This window comes from Epinephelus moara, chromosome 8, assembly GCF_006386435.1.
Source record: "Epinephelus moara isolate mb chromosome 8, YSFRI_EMoa_1.0, whole genome shotgun sequence".
NCBI lineage: Eukaryota > Metazoa > Chordata > Actinopteri > Perciformes > Serranidae > Epinephelus > Epinephelus moara.
In genome coordinates this window covers 25,779,096-25,803,330 of record NC_065513.1, presented here as the reverse complement: position 1 = coordinate 25,803,330, position 24,235 = coordinate 25,779,096, and the positions used below count along the sequence as shown (strand labels likewise).

Genomic DNA, 24,235 nt, shown 5'->3' with positions numbered 1-24,235 from the left:
TTTCAGGGTTTGATTTTGGTTTTGGAACAGGGAAGAAACGTATATCTTTTTCCAACCTCTCCAGGTAACGAGTATCATTAATACACGACGTGCCCTAGTGCACATGAAGCATAAAGACCTCTTTTTAGAGATGCACATGTTAAGTGGTGAAAAAACTGAAATTACCATGTCGATGTCGCTGATCATCCGAAAGGTCCAGGTCCAACATAAGATCATCTTCATCCAGCTCTGACGAGCCCAGGTTGTTTAAAACATCCTAAAAAGAAAAAGAAAAATCCCAAAACTTAATATAAACAATTTACAAATATACATCTGACAAAACAATAAAGAGTAATTATCATGTCCAAAATAATATGATGAATGTACACTGGTTAGTATTCCTAACAGAGAAAAAAATACTTTAGGAATTAAAGTAAACAAGTCATTATGATGAACTGTTTTAATACAATTTAAGCAATGCACTCATTAATTTCCAACAGGTTTGGCAAACCCTGAGGAGGAAAAAGGAAAAAATACTAATTAGAAAAAGGGTTAAGATATGACAAACATTAAAGCAAATTATTAAATGACTTTCATCAAAGTTATCCAGGTGGCTCAAAACATTCAGAAGAGAATCCCTGACCACAAAGACATTAAATTTTATCAACATTAGCAAAAATAATGATGTTATTTTTATTAGGGAATGAGATTGTTTTTTCCAGTTTGCCTGCATTTAACAAGTTATTAAGTCCTTCATCACTGAAGCCAAGCTCATGAAAACATATTGCTCCTCTTGTTAGGTGGGAGTCATTAGGGTTTAGTTTGGGAAAGCAACGAATGTGCCAAATCAGACTGTAGTTTTGTGTAGCATCTGTCAGCATCCCTCCGTGCTTCACGGGCAAAATATACCTGCTGAACAAGAAAGACTTTGCAAACCTATCGTATTTTCTCTCTTCTCTCTCAGTAACAAAGAAAGGAAGCCCATAACTAAAGGTCTGAATCACAAGTTCATCAAGATATAATAATAATAATAAATTTTATTTGTAAGCGCTTTTAACAAATGCTCAAAGACACGTTACAGTTTTTAAAAAATCATAAAATAGAGCTAAGTCAGAATAAAAACAGCAATGAAACAGTATAAAATACACAAACTTATACATTAAAAGCTAATTTAAAAAGGTGAGTTTTGAGCATGGTCTTGAATGTTGGGAGGTGAGTGCAGATACGGATGGGTTTGGAGAGTGAGTTCCAGAGGGAGGGGGCAGCAATGGAGAAGGCCCTGTCCCCCCAGGTTCGGTGCTTGGTCCGTGCAGGTAGTGAGAGGAGATTTCCTTCAGATGAGCGGAGGTCGCGGGAGGGGGTGTAGTGGTGGAGTAGGTGTGTGAGGTAGGAGGGGGCCTGGTTGTTGAGTGCTTTGTGTGTGAGGAGGAGGATTTTGAACTGTATGCGATGAGTGATGGGGAGCCAGTGTAGGTTTTGGAGGACAGGGGTGATGTGGTCTCGGAAGCGGACCATTATATGTTATATGATATAACATCAATTCTCTGGACAATGATATGATACATTCTGATATCACAAGGTCTGCCACAGGGGCCTACAATTGACATGAGACAACATCAGTATGTCGGTGAAGATTCTCAGTCATCCAGGTCATGGTATTCGTAGGTGCTTATCGTAGGCAACTGGACTTTCTTGAAGACATTTCTTGAAGACATTTCTTGACGAAACTCAAGCAAGTCCAGTTGCCGACGATATAGCACTTATGACAACATCAGTAAATATCCTAATCGTGTTGTTGTTTCAGTGTTTCGGAAGGAGGTGTGCTTGGACGGAAATAGTGACACAAACGTGCCCTGGGAATTCTTCAAATAAAGGCGCATCTCAAAGATGACGATAGTTTCACTTTGCATGGATGATACTGAATTGTTGATCATTAAATTAATACACTGATCCAGATTGATGTATCACTACACCCCCAGACATTACTTAGCGATGTGATGATCAAACACTGTATTCACAATCCAAACTTTCAAAAGCATTTTTTGGATTACATTAATTCAATTTTAATTCATTTCTAACAAAATGTGCCCTCTTAGCACTAAGAACATGACATGGGTTTTTTTTTTTACAGGGAACAGGATGTTCTTTGCCAGTAAAACAGAGCTAACAATGCTGTTATCCTCCCTTGAAACAAAGGAAGATATCAGTAGCAGGAACAGTATCTCACCTGTGTCCCCTTGCCTTTGTCTACCTCCCACATTTCAAACCACATGAAATAAAACACAATGAATGTACCACCAACCACTCTAAGACATCTGATACACAAAAAAAACAGATCTACAGTGTGTGTGTGTGTGTGTGTGGTGTGTGTGTGGAGCTGCATTTTTTCTCATGACAGACCTTCAAATACAGGAGTAAATAAACGTAGACATCAGTGTTTTCTGAATTTCACCACTAGTTATTCAAGAGCACCATAAAAATCCATGTTTTACAAACATCCCTGCACCCTGTGTGGCCCTGGATTATCAACAGTATCCTCACTCACAATATAGCTTTAATATTTCTTGAGAAGTCTTTAGGTGTTAGAAATTACAGGTAAGTTCCTACCATGACCTACAGCCACATAGCTACAGTGACATCATGTTTCACCATTTAATGCCCACCACAAAATCTCCACTTGTAATCTTCCAGTGAATGCTCCCATGTTCTGGGTATTATCATGAGGTTATAATGATGCATGATGCTCCTTTTGGTTCAACCGCATTTCAAAAGTCAATGCTGCCATCTGATGGTCGTCAAGGAGAAACCCACTGCAGGGGAAAGTTGTGGCTACACGAATAAAAATGAGGAAATGGATTGATTAAAACACGACATGTCCTTGCATCAGAGACTGTGAATATTGCTGCTAATTATTGTAGCAGGGAACTAAATTGGAAAAAAATGGACTTGCTTGAACGTTTTCACTCAATAACACACACACACATCCAGGTGAGGCGAAGAACTCTCACCAACAGCAGGTTCTTTCGAATTACAGTGGACCTGAAGTGATGTCACAAAACCAAGGACAAGTAGTAATACTTGCAGATAATGCTGCCCATTTGATTTAGATAGCAAACCATATAGGTGCACTATTAGACCTAAGACAAATACCGATAATAATGAGCACCAGTGTTTTTTTAATCTCATACAGCATACAGAATTGTCCTGATGCAGCAACTCTCAGCAGCCTAATAACCGCACAAGGCCAAAAACACTAATTATTCACAATGAGTAGTGCTTTCACCTGATTCTGAGATCATTTTTTCACCTGAAACAACCTTTAAGACAAGATTTTCAAAATGAAGATAAGTGGGTGATGCTTACTACAGGCTTTCAGAGTCCTTAATACGGGCTGAGAGGCTCTGTGTGAACTTTTGTGCACTTAAAAGATGAAAAACTTACACCAAAGCAAATATAAGGAGCCGAAAACTATGCGCCCGTCTCGCGGAGTATCTGCAGATGCAGATGGATCCGAAAATCCAATAACCAGCTCTGTTCGGCTCTCATCACTGTTGTTTGGACATAAACAATCTCACAGCCACACTCTGTATTGATTTCATCCCATCGGAGTACAAAAGCCTCGATGCTTAGTGACATGCCTAACTATTCAACCACACCTCCGTGCGTGTGTGTGCACGCGAGGGGGAGAGATTTTCCAAACAGCTAAATCAATGTTCTCCAAGGCCATACCTACATAAAGCCATTGTGGTCTGGGTACTGTATAAGCGTGTAACACTATATCACTGTTTTTACACCATATGCTCGGCGCAGTTACCATCAGAAAAAGACCAGAATGCATTTCAGCGTAATGCTATTGAGCAGAAGATCTCATCTCAGGCATTAAAGCTAATAGCTAAAGGTATTGGAAAAGAAATGAAGACCCATACTGTGTGCCACTACTGCACACAGACTTCATTTGAAGCTAAATTACCCATTTTAATGTGACCCTCTAACCACAGAAATGTATTAATATCATTTTACAATCCAGAGATGTCGCCTTTTTACCTCGCTCATGCGATTTGAGTGAGTGTAATCCTTGAGTTAATAGAGATAATATCAGATTCAGGTCTCATTAACAGATGGCTCCATCTCGTAACTGCCAAGCAGAATGACATCCAAAACAGGGATAACAGGAAGCAAGAGGTTCTTTCTGTCCATTAAAACCCACTGGTTTCTGTTCAAACACTGTGGAAATCACAAATACAGTCTATGAAAATTACATTTATTCAGTGCTCTAGGGTGATAAATGCATTAAGATCCAGGGAGAGAGATTTGGCTTTGCAGCCAGGTATTATAGCTGCTAGCGATGGAAAAATATACGGACTAACAAATGACTTTTATTCTGTGTGAGCAGACGCTTCACAGCCAGTTGTGTTTACAACGTGCCTGAGGGAACAAAGGATTGAATGTCCAGTCAAATCCAGAAATCTGTTTGTTGCATGAAAACCCACACTGTCTTACTTACATCACCTCACTTCTTTTTTTAAATCTACTCCTATAAATGCAGAATAACCACTTATCCCAGAGCAAAGCAAACACTCATTTCATATTCAACAAGCAATGGCATTTAAAATGTAAGACAGATAAATCTCAGTAAATCCCAGTGCTTTATACTGTTGACTTTGTTAGCAACAGGATCCATATTTTCACCATCGCCATAAATTTGAGGTGCATATTTTAATTCAGGGTTCCTATCGTGTATTGTAAAGACTATGACTTTAGAAGAATATGTTGTGACTGAGGCGGTTGTGGCAGAAAATATGATGACAATCATAACTTATCTTCATAAATCTACATTCCCTGCTTCTGCAATATGTTGTGGGGACGTACAAAGGATTGCTAGAGGATTAACAAAGGCTCACTGGAGGGAATCCACATGTCTGTTGACCTTTTCATACAACAACAGCAGACATTCTGACATATAGCAGGAAAGGAGGGGTGTCATTAATTACATGAAACAGGATTCCTCAGCCTGGAGAGTATTGCACATGCTAGACCAGAGGAATGACTTGGATAGGTGAGGTCAGACCTGGTTTTGCTTCCTATTTATTTCTATGCAGAACAGCGTGAGACATATTTGCCTCTTTCACGTCTTGTAGCAACTTTTATCATTAAAAATTTGACCTGCAGGACTGTTACAGCCAGGCAGACAGAGGGAGTGGGATTGACCTCTTGTTTGATAGAAATAGAAATAAGAATATCACGTATAAATCTAGACATTCATGTAAATAAAGTCACAGCCTCTCACACAAAATGGCAGATACGTAAATAGTACAGTGCAAAACATTACAACAAAGTAATTTAACATAACTTCTACTTCTACAGTCCGAAAAACGTGCAGGCTGAAGCTACAGATTACAACACCGACCCTTTTAACAGCACATCATATGTAGGAAGCAACAACAAAATAAAACAAAACAGGCAAACAAGGTAAAATAGCAACAAAACTCACAAAAGGCAACTTACACTTAAAGTCCTGTACCCTGTTCTTCTATGTCAGTATTACAGTTTGGTCATTTATTTTCATATTTGATCTATACATTATCTTTAAACTTTTGTTTAAATGTTTTTAGTTCCTCACTACAACTGCTCCATATAGGCTACTCACTTCTGTAACTGAGATACAATGTAGTTTGGCAACGGTCCTCACCAATGGTTTTTGGAACATAAAAATACCACACAGAGCGTGTTGACTCTCTCTCTTTTGAAACAACTTTTGGATACTTTCTGGTAATAGTTGGTTTTTTGCTCTGTATATCATTTGAGCTGTTTTAAAGTTGACCAAATCCTCAAACTTTAGAGCCTGTAGTTTAATAAATAATGAGTTTGTTGGTTCTCTGTATGAGGTTTTGTTCACAGTTCTTATGGTTTTGTTTTGAAGTATGAAAATTGGATTTGTGTATTTCCCCACACTTTCACACAATAAGTAATGTATGGCAAATAATGTTTATTCCTACTTTTGTTTTATAACTGCAAAGCTGAAAAACCCTACCAGCAGAGTAGTGGGCGCTGTCTGGGTGCAGTGAGTTCAAGGACAGTGACAGAAATTAATCTAAGTAAAGTGTTTGATAAGAAACGGAATAATTTACAACTTTGTGGAGCACTGTTGTTCGCTCCCTAACTCATGCTTACAACCCTATCTAAAATTAGAAACACTGGTGTTGGTGACAAAGACATGTGCTTGTTTTTCTTGAGAGGTCACTATGTTTGAATAACCCTAAATGCACCTTAACTAGGAGAGACCCTGATTTGTTATTGGTTGTTTGTTAGTTGTGTACCTTGGAAAGGCTGTATTGTTTCAGGTCACAGAAGATGCCATGCAGATGTACATGGTAAAGTTAAGTGATGAATCTTGAGCACTAGAAGTACAGACTGAGGACAAATTGAAGGAAAAACCTAATTAAACGAGTGGAGAAAGTAATGGATCAAATGCAGTAGCTTTGGTGAAGCAGGGCTCACTGAATGGTTTGGTGACTTTAAAAGTAAATGCTACAGGATTTACAGCCACATCTCAACCCAGTTTAACACCTTTGAAAGATTCTGACAATGTGTAAGAAAAAGCTCACTAGCAGCATCTCCATAGGACCAAATGATATGATATAAACTTTCATCTTCAGCTCTATTGAGACACTGTCTTTGATGCTGCTGTATATGTCCATTGTTATGTCTGGCAGTGTTTGTTTCTCTTTCTATCTGCTGTGCTCAGGACTTTCTTGAACTCAGTTAGATTAACTGATTGATTATAGGTTGTATATATAAATGAGGGAGTATCTTGCAGAGGACTTGGCAAGGAGCATTGAAGCTGTTTTAAAGGCTCATGGTGGTCTGACTCCATACTGAGACACTCCATGCTGGTTCTTCCTTTAATTTATCTGCCATCTGTATATCTCACTAAATACAGCCTTACATTTAAAAGTACTGAGGAGTTAACACTGGGAAAAGTTACAGGATTAAGTTATGACTATACATTACTGGCTTACAATTAAATTGAATGAATACCTGACTGCGCCATCATAACCAAAAGGCTATTAAAGGGATCGACTTTAAGCTCTTTAGCCACTTTGCTGTGGATGAAAAGAAGTTTCAGTGAATTAAAAGAAACATTTCGTCTCTACAGCAGAGGTAGTCAATTCCAATCCTCGAGGGCTGGAGTCCTGCAGACTCGTGTTCCTCTCTGATAGCTAATGAGCCCCTAATTGACTATCAGCTCCATTCTTTCCAGGTACATTTACCACTTTATAAGCCTCCACACTGTTCAATAATTCAAAAATTAACACGTTTAGAATATGAACAAGAAGTTAGCTTGACATAATGACCACAATATATGAAATGAAACTAGTTCTAACAAGGGCATTACCTTATGGGATGCATTATTAGAGGCTCCTCATAAGTGTATGTGAACATGCTGGTATTCCCATAACAGAAGTAGTGTTAATATGAAGTCCATACCTTACAACAAGTAGTTCTTTAAACAACTGTTCACAAGTTATATGCAAATAAATGCAGCATTATCATTGTTCATAGGAATATACAGCACACAGGCCTTGTTAACTGCAATAACTGCGCAATTTACTTTGGATAGGCAGTTAAATGTTGGCATCACTGGGCAAAAATCCCCAAATAACCTTTGAGTGTATTGTAATTTAGGTGGTCGGAAAGAACACTAGACCCTTGCACCTACTTGGCTCTCCTTTCAGGGTTTAGAAAATCTAATACATGACAAGAGACTTTGGCCGATCACAGGCCATTTTTACAGACTGCAGCTGTCAATAATGTCAGCTGCTGCTTGTGAACTGATGTCGAAGTTGGTAGCGCTGATCAAATATTAATCAAGATTCTGTTACTGCATTGCCTGTTTCGCGCCTCAAATGTTTTCAGAAACATATTTTAGTGTATTGTTTAGCTGTAAAGTGAGAAAAGTTTGTGACCTGGCCGCAATGTTGGAAACAGTCGAGCCGTTACGAAGCCCCCCACACCAGCTGGGGCAAACGTTCTCATATTACAGCTAAACAGCACACTAAAATATGTTTCTGAAAACATTTGAGGCAAAAAATATGCAATGCAGTAACACAATCTTGGTTCAAATTTAATCAATGCGGCCTAGTTTGACAGCTGCGTTAGAGACTCCTCCGCTCTTATTGGTAGTTCTCGTGATTGAGCACTCTGAGGAGGCAGAGGAGCTTGATTATCTGCCTCATGTACCGCTGTCAGGATATTGTGACAGTTGTAAAAAATAACTTTTTGTCATATTTGCTTAAAGGGTAACCTACTGCAGCTTTAATTTCTAAAAAGTACTGATTCATAATGTAATCACATAATAGTCCTACTAGTGCTGTTGTTGAACCATTGGTGCTAATAACTATAAATGGTTTTGCATTAGTCATGAGATAAATCCATTTTCTTTATCAACCACTGCTTCCGGAGCTCTACTGTGTATGACCAGTTGTGATTAAGAAACCTAGCCTGGGAGAAAAATTATTTAAATGTTGATTTGATTTTATGTGTGTATGATAATTGTTACTGCTTTTATATGATGTCTTTGGGCAAAGTGAGCACTTAACACCCATATTATATAAACATACTCATTGTTTTTCATTTCGAGATGCAACCGTCTGGTTGTGGTTATTAGAAATTCTGTCTGGGAGAGGAAGTGGATCCTTATCTGCTCAATGATTAATACAAGTGTCACTTACGATATCTAGCCCTTACAAGGCAGCAATCAGACTGGAGGATATGAAAACAAGAGACAGCCTGCGTTACAACACTGTCTAGCAAGCAAGCTGCCAAACAACTGTTGATGTGCATAAGTAACAGTCAAAGACGAGTGGATTGCAGTTGAACTATTCTGCCGTATATGTCAATCAAACTACAAACAAAAGAGCATGTTCAAAGTTGTTCAGCTTCTCTCTGACATGAGAGAGAATTTCGTAAGTTATTCTTTTTGTCAACTGAAATTGAACGTAATCACTGTCAGCCTGCCAAAATCTTATCACAGCTGTCATTGAGAGACTTATGAGGCAACCAGCAGTGTATATGCTGGTAAAATAAATATTTCGCAGCATCCCAAAGGGATATCAAAATAACAATAACAACTGGAATGAGATCACCAAATAGCTCGAGCAAACACAGCCTTGCTTGGCTTTGCAGAGGCACCTCACAGTTTATTTGAATTCAACAAATTAGTCATTTGTCACTGCAAATCAAATCTTTATTTGTTTTATGATAATTAGATTCTGTCTGGGCTGTAATGAAACAGCAACAATAAAGCACATCCACCTAGCATACTGTTTAGTATGGTGTGCTTTATTCTGTCTCTGTTTTGCCCTGAACTGGTGCAATGTCCCACAGGCCTCCTTCACACATAAACACCACAGTCAGCCACATTGTGTATGCTTAAACAATGAGCAGACCTTTTTCTATTCCTTTTATTCACACCCTCGCCGGCTTTAGTTATGTATTTACTTAGAAGAAGGCGTCTCAGGTGTCTCGGTCCAGACTTTTTCATAAGCCTCACAAGTACCCTCTGCCAGCCAACGAACTTTCATCAAGCTAAAAGTAAGAGGAAAAGTGGTGGTACATAATTTAATATACACTCCAAGGCTCTTGCACTTTCTGCACAACTTAGGCCCCTGAAGGGCCCTTCATAGGCAGGAGGAAGGAAAGGAGGAGATTACTCCACGTTTGGTGAAGTGTGTGTCAAGAAGCCGATGCAGTCTGTAGAGTGCGTAGCAACGTGCTGTGTATATCCCTGCCCTTTTTAATCTCTTCGTAAAAGCCGATAGTCCCTGGTAAAATAAATGGGATTGACTTGAACTAGCTTTCCTCCCACAGGGCTTCACCGTGTGTGTTGTAAGAAAACCAACCCATACACAATAGCAGCTATAGCCTGTCCCCAGAAAGAAATGTGGATATAGCTGCAGCATGCGTCAACAAAGACGGGTGCAATGTTTGTTAGACAGCCAGAGCTAACAAACTGGATATAATGCCTAAATCCTACAGATGACTGAAGAAGTTTTTCAAAGTACTTTATCCATTCACACTAGCACCAAACGTAATGTCAGGGCTTTGCCTTAAATAGCTTTAAATGTAAGAAACCAGACTTTTATTGTGTTTTTCAAATTCATGTGCACACACATACAATATTATTTATTTACAGATTTTTATGCTTGACTCAAGCTGTTGAATATCTATACTGAGTGACACATTTAGGCCTGAGGTGCCAGTTTGTCATGGCAAAGTCAGTACAACACTTCAGATCATCACTTAGAGTGTAAGATTTCTTACTTGGCTCCATTTCCATTCCAGTAAATAACATGTACATCACAAAAGAAATGAAAGAGAAGTCACAGAGATTTCTGAGATTACCAGGATCCTCAAATACCACCAGCATACCATCTTTTGTCCTCACTCTAAAGGTAAACCAGCAAAAATTATTTCAAAGAGCCCCTTTCAGCAAATATGTGTTTGTTTTGTAGTTTTTAATTCAAAGTGAGTGAAAACACAAAGCACAGTGTCTGTGTATCAAAGCTGTGCACTGTGTCTGGTTTTGCCCAGCGTGTGCTGGAACACTTTTGGTATTTGTATGACCAGAGGCACGGGCACTGGCTGAGATTAGAGAGGATCTCCTATCACACGGTATATTACAAAGGAGTGTGTTAGCAGCTGGTTACAATTGTGGCCAATTACATCTCCTCTTTTCATCCCCGGGGCTCTTCCTGTAATGATGCACTGGCAATTTGATAATCCAGTGGCAAGTTTACCAGTTCCTGGATATGCAGGGTTGTAAGTGAGAGTACAGAGCAACCCAAATACATTGCTAAGGGCAGATAGTGGTGAAGTTGGATTCTAGTTTGTGGACATATTAAATATCTGTCTAAAATGCAATATGCAGTGCTTTGTTTTTGTATTTTTTCTGCTCCACACCACACCCACAGCACACACTGTCTAGTGCCATGTATGGTTAGGTATCAGTCTCTGTGCTTTTAAGGGTACCGACCGAATTACATCGGCATTACGAGTACCAATTTACATTAAATCTACTGGTGCCAAAATTCAGTACATGAGAACACGTCTGGGTGAGAGAGGAACTTAAGCTCTGTTTCCACCAAACACTTTCGGTATGGTACCTTTGGAACTAAAAATAACCCTTCAGACATAGTAGCTAGACTCTAGCGTTTCCACCACAAACACTACTCTCAATGTGGGTGGGGTTGTTGTCACTCACTGCTCCGTCCAGCACTTGCTGTATTTCCTCATTACCAGTGACACAGATGGAAGTCTGCCCCTTGTTATCATCCACAGAACGAGGCTGCATGCCAACTTTTTCAGAACAAAATAAAACAGGCTGCAGTGAGAGTCTCTCTCGATTGGATATCTGAAAATAGTGGGTTTGTGCATTTAGTCCTTCTCAGGCAAGCTCAGGGGTTTAGTGCTGCTGCAGCCCACACAATTGACATTCTGCAAGGCTTTTTTTTTCCTCAGCGTGAGGATTACAAGATATGCAGTTCACATAATCCGCCGAAACTGACATATATATAAACGCTTGAAGATCCACTCATTACTAAAAGAGTATGTCATATAAAAACTAATGGTCAAAGTTGTCACAGTGAAATTTAAGGTGTGTTGATGGATTCACCTCGTCAACTCATACATTGAGAAACATCATAAGTTAACGTTCCACCTTAAAAGTCGCTGGCAGTCAGTCCAGTGAAATAAATTATTTTTTCTCCAACTCCAGCTGCTGCGAGAGGCAGCAAAACATTCTTTAATTTTATAGTTACAGTTCACTGATTAAACTCTCCACGGTATGAATAACCTCAAAACCAGCCACAACTCAGCCCTGAGCAGAGTGACCGTCCTCTATTGACCAATCAACAGAGTGCAGTGTTCAGACAGCACAATTATTTTCTTCTCTCTTGTTTCCTCTGTCTTGTACTTTTATTTCCTTTATTAAATTTGAGACAATTTATTACTGCCCTGCAAATGCACAGCAGTATATTCCTATTAAGTCATGTGTTGTCTTTTTATGACTCGTTTTTCTACCCTCATTGATTGATTGTATTTTCCTCTTCGTTATGTTTTGAAATGTTGTAGCACAGTTCTTTGCCTCTGTGTTAAAAAAGCTTCTGAATAAATAAACTTCCTGTGCCTTCCTGCGGGGATGTACAGAAGAGGAAGTGGCACACACTATGCTATTTAGTCACACTAATTGCATGTGTGTATGTGTGTGTCTGGGGTCTGGTTATCTAAACATTTAATTAGAATGTAAATGGTTACACACACGACACTGTTTCATACATACTCCACTACACTAGTGGTGTATGTATGAAACAGTGTCGTGCTTAAGTGCGATATAATGATAATAGAGCTTAAAGTCAGTAAAGTAAACTATGGTTATATGAAAAACTTCAAACGCACTCACAAGAGTCTTCATGATATAATCTGGGGGCTTTACACTCACTGATAATATCCCACACACACAGCTCAGGACCTACCAGACTTCCCATTTTGGATGAGGAAGAGTTGTTTCTGTGTTTCAGCAGACCACATCCCTCCATGCCCGGGGCATCTCTGTGGTTTCCATGGATACGAGGCCCACCAGCCCCCTCCGATGAGGAGCGAAGACGCCTTTCCATCCGCATCACCTCATGATAGGGGCTGACACTGCTGCACAGAGAGGCTGAAGGACAGAGAGAAGTAATGAGAGGCAGAAAGTCAGACAGACAAAAGAATTAAGGTGAAGCCACTGTAACAGTCATTCCACAAGCAGAGACATAATCATCTTCTTTATTATATTTCCAATTGGTAGCAGGAAGCCCCATTTCCTGTTGGAAATAAGGTTATTTTCATAAAACTTAATGACAAACTACCTCTTACTTATTCAGCATTTTCTATTAGGTTAAATCTTCCCTTTATTGAGCTCTTCAGCCATATTGCTTCTGGTCAAGTGGTGTTTATGCTGGTTTTATAATAATAAAGTTTGGTCTGAGTACTTACGCCGAGCTTGCTGTGTAACAATAAAACTAGCGAATGAATGTGAGGTTCCAGGGTCAAAACTCTTCACTCAGACAAACAGAAGATTGCTATAATTGCTCAATTTTCAAAACAAACATCGCCACGTCATCCCATTGAGCGAGAGGTTACACAACATTTTTAAAAAAAACAACACTCAATGCCGACTACTTTCTCTCTTCCTCTTTCTCTCTCTGCCACACACACACTGACACATGCACAAAACCACATACACACAAAGTTTCTCCTGTGTGTCTGCATGTCTTGTTTTTGTTCTTGTGAAATCACTCTCTGACAAAAAATTATATTTGCAGTTTTTTGGCTTCGTACTGAGCAACAAAACACTGATGAAGACCCATGATTACCATGTCTCCTTACGTCTCTAACCATTTTACTTGACTATCAGACGATTTCAACAAGACAGGAAAATCAGACACGGAGGCCCACACAATAGAGGCCTGTGGTGAGAGCTGGATCATTTGGATTTTGACGATTCTTGATCCTGATTCTTTGAGGGGCGGGTTCAAAACAGGTCACAACATTATTTCACAGAAGAAAAAGTTATTAAATAACAGCCATCAGGGGCAACTTGGGGTTAAGTATCTTGCCCAAGGACACTTTGACATGTAGCCTACAGGGGCCAGGGATCGAACCACCAACACCAACCTTCTGATTGGTGGACGACCACTCTACCTCCTGAGCCACGGACAATATTTTTATTTTATATAAATGCATGAGGACCATGAGTGAAGTTACTACGTTGGCTCTACTGTCCAAAACTTCACTCTGCTCTGACCGTGTCTGTCCCAACTCCCAACTCACAGGAATGTGTGCAGAAAGACACAGGCGGGCTTGTTTACTTCACAGATGAAACTGTGGTCAATATAAACAAACAAATTGAAACATAATAGAACATTCACTGCAACTTGGGAGGAAAATATACAATTGGTCTGAGAATGATGACTAGTGTTATAAAGAGTATAGCTCAGTGAGTACTGTGTGTGTGTGTGTGTGTGTGTGTGTGTGTGTGTGTGTGTGTGTGTGGCGACTGTGTGCTTGAGCGAGATAGAGATGATAGCTGCGCTGACAGCAAACAGGTGTTGGCAATGGGAGCAGAGAAGAAAACCTGCAGTCAATGGTGCACATCTTTTATTGATCTTCCCACGGTACCGAGACAAAACAAAAACACAATGTATTGCTTTGTGTAGTGTCGTCCGGTCCAGAAAGAATGTGTAGCTGTTTAGGAGCCAATAAGCAGAATGGAAACTTAAATTTCTTAATGATTCCTTTGAAATCTGAATTTTGGAACCAGTTCTAATTTGGAAATGGTTCTCGGTGCCCGACCCTACCTGTGACAATGTTTGTTTGATAGTCAAATTATGTATTTTTTGGGGGGTAAAACAGACAAGCTCACTGTTATCACTGTAGTCTGTTTGTAGTTCCCACTGCCTGGAAGCTAAACATTCACCAAGCGTAAATCAATATTCCTGCGAGCATGAATTATAGTATGTGTGTGTATGCATAATAACAATAATAATAACAATGCATTTCATTTATAGGCGTCTTTCAAAGCACTCAAGAACACCTTACAAGAGACAAGATTTGAAGGTGGAAAGGGGGTCAATATTGCGAATGTCGTGGGGGAGACAGTTCCAGAGGCGGGCGGCAGAACAGCTGAAGGCTCCATAGAAGCCATAGTGGTCAAGTGGGCAGATGGTGATGTGGGTTGGACTGCAGAAGAGGATCTAAGTGTACGTGAGGGTGTGTAGATATGAAGGAGTTCAGACAGGTAGGAAGGGGCTTGAATATGAAGGGCCTCAAAGGTGAGAAGCAGACTCTTGAAATCCATGTGACATTTAACAGGAAACCAGTGAAGCTGCTGGAGAACAGGAGTGATATGATCTATGGAGAGGGTTCTGGACCAACTGGAGTATTGTACAATAGGCCATTGATACCACACTAAGCACACACTGCTGGCGAATGATCCAACAATCACGCCAACTTTAAAATGCACAACTGCACACATCGTACAGTTACATCAGTCAGCTCGTCCAGAGTTTCTTACATAACAGAGAGATGACAGCGTGTCAAACTATCAACTATAACTCACACACTTCCTACAGCAGTATGTGCTGGCTTGTGTACAAACATCCACATTTCTAAATGAAATTGTAGTCCTAATTATTTTGTTGACTACTCTGACTAAGACATTTTGATCATGATTAAATCTTGATGATATTCATTAGTTTCCACATCTCTTATTAACGCCGTCACAGCTTTAACTGCAAGCAGAGCATTAATAAAGTGGCATTTCAGTATCGGCAAAAGGCAATTATCAGTTGCACCAACTAAACTCTGATTCCTAATTACACGGTTAGTTAGCCCTCGTGAAACCCTAAATTTGCCAACACTCCTTATGAGTTGAAATGATCTATCTCTATTCCTGAAAGGGTAATAAACTCAGGCAGAAAATCATGTTTTTCCAGTGTCTGATCAAAGTCTGACATGAAGTAAACAAGTGTTGGGAAACATAGAAATGAGTTTCACATTTAGAGAGAAACTATTCATGTTTTTGTTACCAGGGACGGCTTGAGAAGCCTCCTCTGCAATATGTTACAGCAGCTGAGGAAGAAGCGAGGAGGATAGTAACAAATCATCTTTGGTTAAAGAGTAAATTGTCAGTATGATGCACAACTGTTTCACAACCGTCAACCCACAACTGCCAATGATTTATTAGACTGAGGGCATGTTTTCAGATCCACTGTCTGAGTTACTGCTCGGAGTGACAGCTACAAGAGTTTCGAATCAGTTCAGTTTTCAAGCTGTGCAATGTCTCGTAATGTTTGGAAACATCCTCATTTTTTGTCAGAACTTTGATTTACCGAAGAATTTGGAAGTTGGGGAAAACATTATGTTGTCAATACTACTCATCTGGTAGCTTTCAATCATCAAGTGGAAACAACCTCAGTAAGACGTGAGTATGAGAGCGCTTACGATTATGATTAACCCAGTTTGCCCCACCTCCACTTACCGGTTTCTTGGGGAAATCACTTTGAGAGGCTAATTAACTCCTAAAGATTTTTATTGGCTATGTTGTTCACACTCGTTCACGTGTTCAGTCATGCATAAGGAGGTAATAAAACCGCCAAAGGAGCAGCCAAATCTCTGTAACCACATAATAAATGTTTACCATCAAAGAGAGAGATTTTGATCAGAGATTCTGGTCCATATTGACATGATAGCATCACACAGTTGCTGCAGATTTGTCGGCTGCACATCCATGATGTGAATCTCCCGTTCCACCACATCCCAAAGGTGCTCTACTGGATTGAGATCTGGTGACTGTGGAGGCCATTGGAGTACAGTGAACTCATTGTCATGTTCAAGAAACCAGTTTGAGATGATTTGAGCTTTGTGACATGGTGCGTCATCCTGCTGGAAGTAGCCATCAGAAGATGGGCACACTGTGGTCATAAAGGGATGGACACGGTCAGCAACAATACTCAGGTAGGCTGTGGTTTTTAAACCATGCTCAGTTGGAACTAAGGGGCCCAAAGTGTGCCAAGAAAATATCCCCCACACCATTACACCACCACCACCAGCAACCTGAACCGTTGATACAAAGCAGGATGGATCCATGCTTTCATCATGTTTACACCAAATTCTGACCCTACCATCTGAATGTCGCAGCAGTAATAGAGACTTATCAGACCAGGCAACGTTTTTCCAATCTTCTATTGTCCAGTTTTGGTGAGCCTGTGTGAATTGTAGCCTCAGTTCCTTGTTCTCAGCTGACAGGAGTGGCACCTGGTGTGGTCTTCTGCTGCTGTAGCTTCAAGATTTAGGGTGTTGTTGGTTCAGAGATGGTCTTCTGCAGACCTTGGTTCCAGCGAGTGGTTAATTAAGTTACTGTTGCCTTTCTATCATCTTAAACCAGTCTGGCCATTCTCCTCTGACCTCTGGCATCAACTTTTCACCCAGAGAACTGCTGCTCACTGGATATTTTCTTTTTTGGGACCATCCTCTGTAAACCCTAGAGATGGTTGTGTGTGAAAATCCCAGTAGATCAGCAGTTTCTGACAGACCAGCCCGTCTGGCACCAACAACCATGCCACGTTCAAAGTCAATTAAATCACCTTTCTTCCCCATTCTGATGCTCGGTTTGAACTTCAGCAGGTCGCCTTGACCATGTCTGCATGCCTAAATGCACTGAGCTGCTGCCATGTGTTAAGGAGCAGTTGAACAGGTGTACCTAATAAAGTGGCTGGTGAGTGTATATGCCCGCAGACATCATCAGTGCATAGCAAAAAGTCATTACTGCTGCTGCCTTTGAGATAACATACCTCTTCAAGAATTTCATGGAGTCCTCATCACAAAAGAATGTCACACAAGTATGGAAGCAAAGTTTGTGTCCGTCTTTGTGTTCTGGGGCGCTTTCACACCTGTAGTTCAGTTCATTTGGTCCAGACCAAAGGAAAAAAAACATACACTGCTGCATTTTAGTTCTGGTACAGTTGCTGTTCCATATTGCCAAACCAAGATGACTAAGTTATACAGGCTGACAAGAAACTCCTTGATTGGACCATTTTGGCTATATTCTTCCTGTATCATCAGGACTCACTTGGGGAAATTAAATCCTGCTGTGACTGACAGAGGTTTATGCAGCACTTTAATGCTTCTGATGTGTGTATTTAGGTTCTTTGGAGATAACTGATTATAAGCATTATTAGTATTATGACACTATTAAATATGGTCATTTTCTTGTTGTTAAAATGACCGCATTTTATGAATAATGACTTACAGGTAGAGCCTGGACAAAAAGAAGGTGTCTTAGACGGAGTCAGAGTTGGATACAATCACAGCAGTTTTAACAGTTTTTCAATGAGGAAAAATACCCACGCTGATGGTTACCAAAAGATTTGCATAAATAGGTCATGGCCTTAGACAGATCAATAATGAGATCAAAGGCCGATTTCATGATAAGCAGATGGATTTATTTGTGGTGGTTTAGCTTTTGAAATCATGCTAAAATCACATATCTGCCATCATAAAACCCTGAGGTTGGTTCATTTGCTCTCACAACAAAAAACATACCGCACCAGAGTCCGCTTGAAAGCAGTTGTTTAGTCCGCAACAGGGTTCAACTGACAGCTTTCACACCAGTCAAACTAAACCACAATAACCGAGCGAAGGGACCAAAGTCTGTTTAAGTGGTTAGGTGTGAAAGAACCCTCAGTTATCATATGGGATCAACCTGGGCTTTTAACACCCATTGTGCACTTGTGTATGATATCTGTGTGTGTGTGTGTGTGTGTGTGTGTGTGTGTGTGTGTGTGTGTCTGTGGCTGCGCATGTAAATCTGTGATTTACCTACAAGTGTTTGCATGAGTTTCATACCTGCGTGTGGTTTCCTCAGATGAGAGGACCTCGGTTCGTGGCAGCCGCAGAAGCTTCCTCTTTCTTGAATAGAGCGCGTGTTTCTCGCCCTCCTTTCCGACTGCTCGGGGTTAGAGTGGCAGCCCTCGCTGCGTACCACACATGCCTCGCTCTCACTTGTGGTCTCTGTGTGGTATCCTGTCTTCCTCTCCTCCGCCACCTTCTTCCTCTCCTCTGGTGACACCTCGGCCCTCGCTTCCTTTCTCTCCTCCTCCCTCTCCTTCCTCTCTTCCAGTGATTGTTCCCGCAGAGGTAGGCAGGGTACGGCTGTCTCAGGCTCTGAGAGGGAAATGGCAGTCTCATAGTCTGTGTTGTTTGCTGTGCTGGTGTCGGGGAGTAGAGGTTTCTCAGCGCTGGACTGGACCGGAGTGAAGAAAACCTAAGAAGAGAACATTTCATTGAGTGTAGAATTGAACTTCAACGAGGCAACAAGTTTACAGAGAGGAGAACCCATTTTAGTAGGCATTAAGTAGGTGAATATGTGCGTCCTTAGGCATCAAAGTGTGCATGTTTTGATAGCACAGTCACACAGTATTTACTATTGAATGGCCTACGTGCAGACTCAGGACTTTGTCTTTGCAGCTGTTACACTGGGTAAATGGTTCCTTGTCTGGAGTTCCCCTCTCCACCAGGAAATAAACTAGAATAAATTCTTTGAAGGAGGAAAAGTTGTAAGCACAAAGGTGTGAAATGTGGAGGGCAGTTCTCAGACATGCGTGGGTATTCTTTCTCATGCCTTAGCTCTTTCAATAAACGGACTTTTCATGCCCGGTGCTCAATTTTTATGCCGCATTTCACAGATTCCCCACAGTGGTCATAAATATTCCTCCTTTATAGTTTTTGTTCTTGACGTCCAAGGGCACCTGTGGTTGTGCTGTCTATTCCTCAAACACTAATAGTGCAATCATTTTACAAATACATTCCTGTTTGTATGTTTGCAAGCAGGATTTATTGTTCAGATAATTTAGCATTATCGTCAAACTACTTGTCAAGTTGCTTTTTTATCATGATTACAGGGAACTTTTTAACATGAAAAACACTGATTAACATATTGGATTCCCAAGCACCACAGTTGATTTAGAAAGACAGAGAAAAGAGTGTAAAATGAGCACATACCTGGGAGGTAGAGACAGCCACGCTGAAGTTCTCTGGAGCAGGTGGAGGTTCAGGTGGAGCAGTGTCAACAGCCAGCCCAGGCATAGAGACAGGTCCTGGGGTTAAACCAGATCCAGGGCTGGGAGCTGGCAGAGCATCCACCTCAGATACAGAATCCTCCGTGATGGGGATGAACTCTGAAGGAGTGATGGCGGTGGTTCGGTCCTCTGATATCATAGGGGACTGGAGTGAGCTCTCACCGCCGGCACCAAGCAGCTCGCCTGGCCATGACCCCGGGGTGAGCCCTCCTGCGCCGGGAGTGATGGTGGTAGAGCTTGGAGGCTCCAGATTCACTTCTGGAGGTCTGTGGTGATCGGAGGTGCGGGAAAAGCGGTGGTGAGCTGAGAAAGATTTGGGCAGCAGCTGCTTCTTCCGTGACGACCGTTTGTTGTTATTGCTGCCACCACTGTAGTCATCGAGGAACCCGGAGTCGTCGCCCTCATTGGCCCCTGAGCCACTGATACAGTTTATAAATACATTACGATTGGTTGTGGAGGAGGAAGAAGACGCCTTTTCAAAATCCTCAGTCTGAGAGCGTGTGATTTTCTTTTGCTTGTGGCTGCCAAACCCGAACGAGTGGCGTGACTTGGGGCGTCCGCCGCCTTCACTGAAGCCTGTCGACGATGACGTCGTTATTGTCTGCTGGTTATTTCCGTTCGCGTCAGTGCTCTGGGTCAGCGGGGGTGTGAGGTTAAGGTTGATAGGCTGAACACGTGGATCGCTATTCCGTTTAGCTGAGAAACTGAGGGACGGAGTGCGGAAGAGGCTCCGGCGTTTCCCGGTGCTGCCAGAACTGGAATTGGTGCTAGAGGGCGAAGAGGTGTGGACGCCATTGCCCTGTCCGCCTGAAGAGGGAGAGGACGGGAGAGAGTCCTGCCTCTTACTGCTGCTGCGGCGGAAGATTGGCAGGCGGGACACGAGGGTGGAGCGGCGTGAGCCGGATTCACCCATCTAGAAGCTGAGGCAGTGGATCGATCTGAGGGAACAGAAAAACAAAAACATTAAACAGATATAACATGCATCAGCATATTGAATTTCAATATGTACCAAGACAAAAATCTAGCCGAACAAGATTAGACCTTTAAAATCTGTTGTTGGGAAGTGATGAGACATCTGTAATTGTGACATTCACAACTTCTAATATGCAATATGTTCTCTAATGTGGCAGGTAGGATATCTTAAATAAAGCGACTGCTCATATTCACCAACCTTCTGAACAAGTGCTTACAAGGTTAGCGAATAATCATTTTATACATTTAAATAAATAAATTTGAGTAGCTCCGGTGTACAGCCTGTTTGAGGTGAGAAATCTCACATTAATGGATCATATTTCCCACGCTGAATGAGTCAAAACAAGTTGCTGCTGCAGATGCTTCTGTAGCAAATGAGAGATTTCTGATACTCAGGCATTAGTAATTCATGTGTAAACAAAACCCTGTTGCTGCTAGACGATCTTTCGGTGAAGCTCGTGAGGTGAAATCATTTCAAAAGCAGAACATAAACTAATTTACATTTTTTTTCCATAGGTATTATGTGGTTAGCAACTCTGACAATACCTAGCATACTAAAGACTCCTATCAGAGGTGCAGTTCTGTTTTTGGTACATCGGTACTATACAAGAATAAAGGATGTGAAAGGTCACAGAAAGAGAAGCTGAATTTGTCATTTAGTCAACCAGAATTTTTAACCCTACACATCCCTTCCATCTGACATCTTACACTAAAAAAGAGACAGTTATTTCATTATGTTTATGATAAAGTAAAACAACATGGTCTGAACCACGAGTAAAAGTTTTCTCAGGCACACAGAGCTTATGTCCCTAGGTTATTCTATATATGAGATAATGTTCTACTAGTTCAGTCTGTACATGCATGTGATTACCACAAGTATGAGACCCGGAGCGCCGACGTCTCTTTAACATGCCGCATATTGCAATTAACAGTTAGCTGACAGCTAAATTACGAAGAGACAGGACTGACCCGGAAGGAGAGCAAGAAAGACAGACAGAGACAGGGGTAAATCAAAGACAGACCATACAGTACTACATTATTTAAGTGATTGCAGATGTGCTCACTACTCATACATTAAAAAATGCTGATTCAAATACATTCCCACTGCTTTGTGCTCCTCAGCAGGACGTGTACATATTGCTGAAATTGGTTACAGACTTGTTTGAAAGCACAGCATGCAAATGAAGACAAAAAGAAAAGTGAGGGCCCTTTTTAAAGATGCAGGATATTCCAAGGTATTTTTCAGCAGAGACTCTCTGTTGACTCTCTGGAACTGTTGACTCTCGCTGTATTTTCTCATTTTCCTCTTTTTCCTCTGTTTGGGACGTTCATGGTGTACCCCCATGCACAGCGCTCAGGTGAGGTCAGGGCTTTATAAAAACATAGCAGCCAGGTGCCAGACCGTAAGCAGCAGGCATCCAAGAGACACCGCCAAAACCCCCCCACAAATATAGCGAGGCAGGACAGGAGTGGATCCGGGGTTGGCTTTTACTTTCACTTTCCTGGCAAGCATGTTTACAAACAGTAACCACCAATCCTGCATAGTACGCCTTTTAAGATTATCATCTCAGACAAAGATCCAGGACAGAATAGAAAACTAAACTGAGCAAAGTTAGACAAGCCTTTATTTCATGGTCTATGGCTCAGATACATTAGGAATATTAATACAGTCTCAGCTGCTCCGACTGTCTTTGAGAGTAAAGCCTGAGAGTGTAAAGCTACAACACTTTGTCTCATATAATCTTCACCTCCAAAACTCCTTACACATTATACAAATTAGCAAGCCTCTCACTGAAAGCACGGTTGTTGTCTCACTGCTTGTAAGAGCTGACTGAAGTTCCAAGCGTTGAGTAACAGATTAAAGGGAGACATTAAGTTCAGTAAATACTCACATTTTCATTGTTTCCTACAGTTAATCAGCCAAATAGAGACTGTGTAGTCCTTGCAGCGTTGGAGAAGCTGCGTCTGTGTGAGCTACTGAAGCATTTTGTTTTCGATCTGTGTGTAATAAGCTTACATTAACACCCTTTACTGAAGTGGCTTATGAGTGTGTCACCTCCTTGAAAGTAAATTTGATCAAGTTGTAAATACACAGTGATGCAGTTCCCTATTTTCAGACCAAGCTACCTCAGTGCAACGTATACAAAGGTTAATAATTCTCAAAGACAGAGGAGGCCTAATAACTCTTATAGTAATGACACAGTAAACAATAAAATGACACACACACACATAACAAACGTAGTAAATATTCTCTCTGTCTGTTCTCACTTCAAGCTGCCTCTGCAGGTCAAAACTCACTGCAGGTTCGCAGCCTTATCCAACGCTTTGAAACACATTTGAGACTTCCTTTTTTCAAATGAGACGGCAGTTCGGTAGCGCTTAGTTGCTTATCACCACCACACAGCCATTTGACCAGGTCATGGCACTCTGACCCGGCTCATTAAGACAAGGTACACATCCTCCAACTAATTAGACAGAGATTAAGACAGATTGAGAACACCTCTTAACAGTCAGGGGTAATAAGAAAACTCTCTTAAGTGATGGCTTATTCATTACACCATCTTTGAGTGTTACCAGAACATTTACAAAAGCTGTTTGGTCTTATTTCAGAGGACGACGAGCATAGAAGAAAATTGACTTTAAGCACCAGTTTGCACGGACTATATTTAAACAGTGTATTGTGGTGGGTGTTAAACTGTGGAATTCTTTACAGGATGATTTAAAGGGTTGTGTTAATATTTTCAGTTTACTGAAATGTATAAAAAACGAGCTATTGGACTATATGGAGCTGTCGTGCAGAAGCTGTTCCCTTGTTGAAGGCGACATTGTATATGGCTTCTGATTCTTGTTCATTTATCTTTCTGATTTAACTGTAGGTATTGGTTATTAACTGTATTTAACAGACCATCTATTTCTTACAATTATTTGTGTTTTGAGAGAGGGGCAGGTAAAATAAGATGCTCCCTGCTCCTTTTCAGTCATGGAAGGTGTATTAGAATTTTTTTGATTGTGACTATGATTGATGCATATGGACATGAGCAGCACAAATGAAATTAAATGAATTAGCATAAATTCAATCATACATTTATGAACCAACCTGTAAAACAACCTTCTTTCACATGTAAAAAAAAAATTGCAAATAACTGCTTCAAAAGCCTTCTTACTAATATATCATAATCCCCTCTTCAATTTTATATTGTTGTTAAAACATCAACAAATGTCTCCTTCAAACATTTGCTCTTATTCAAGTTTTTCACCAAAAACTACATTTCACAAGACAGCCAACTTTAACTAGCCCCCCTTTTTGCCAATTTTGTCACTGACTTGTTGTTCACTATGTAGCATTATTAGTAGGGATGCACCGAAATGAAAATTTGTGGCCAAAGCCGAAGCCGAATAATATTAAAAGCTTGGCCGAATACCGAGTACCCAATACCGAATATCATTGTTTAGTTTTTCATTAGTTTTTGCAGATGAACCCCCTCCAGATTAGTGTTGTCACGGTACCAAAATTGGATCCCACTGTACGATACCAATGAAAATATCATGGTTCTGAGTAGTATCACGATACCACAGTGAAAATGAGGCAGATGTGCCTTTTGTCA

The 24,235-nt window shown here is 40.8% G+C and overlaps 1 protein-coding gene across 4 annotated transcripts in view; it reads right to left on the bottom strand.

Moving 5' to 3' along the window:
- The window catches only part of ccser1 (coiled-coil serine-rich protein 1), a 184,946-nt gene that overhangs the window by 153,393 nt on the left and 7,318 nt on the right, over positions 1-24,235 (bottom strand). For all 4 annotated transcript variants that reach the window (XM_050050500.1, XM_050050501.1, XM_050050504.1 and 1 more), the window contains exons 2-5: positions 19,582-20,596; positions 18,427-18,844; positions 12,513-12,697; positions 166-256 (exon numbers count right to left, since the gene is read on the bottom strand). In XM_050050500.1, coding sequence (XP_049906457.1) covers positions 166-256; positions 12,513-12,697; positions 18,427-18,844; positions 19,582-20,571 — 1,684 coding nt within the window. In that variant the 5' untranslated portion in view covers positions 20,572-20,596. The remainder of the gene's footprint in view (positions 1-165; positions 257-12,512; positions 12,698-18,426; positions 18,845-19,581; positions 20,597-24,235) is intronic.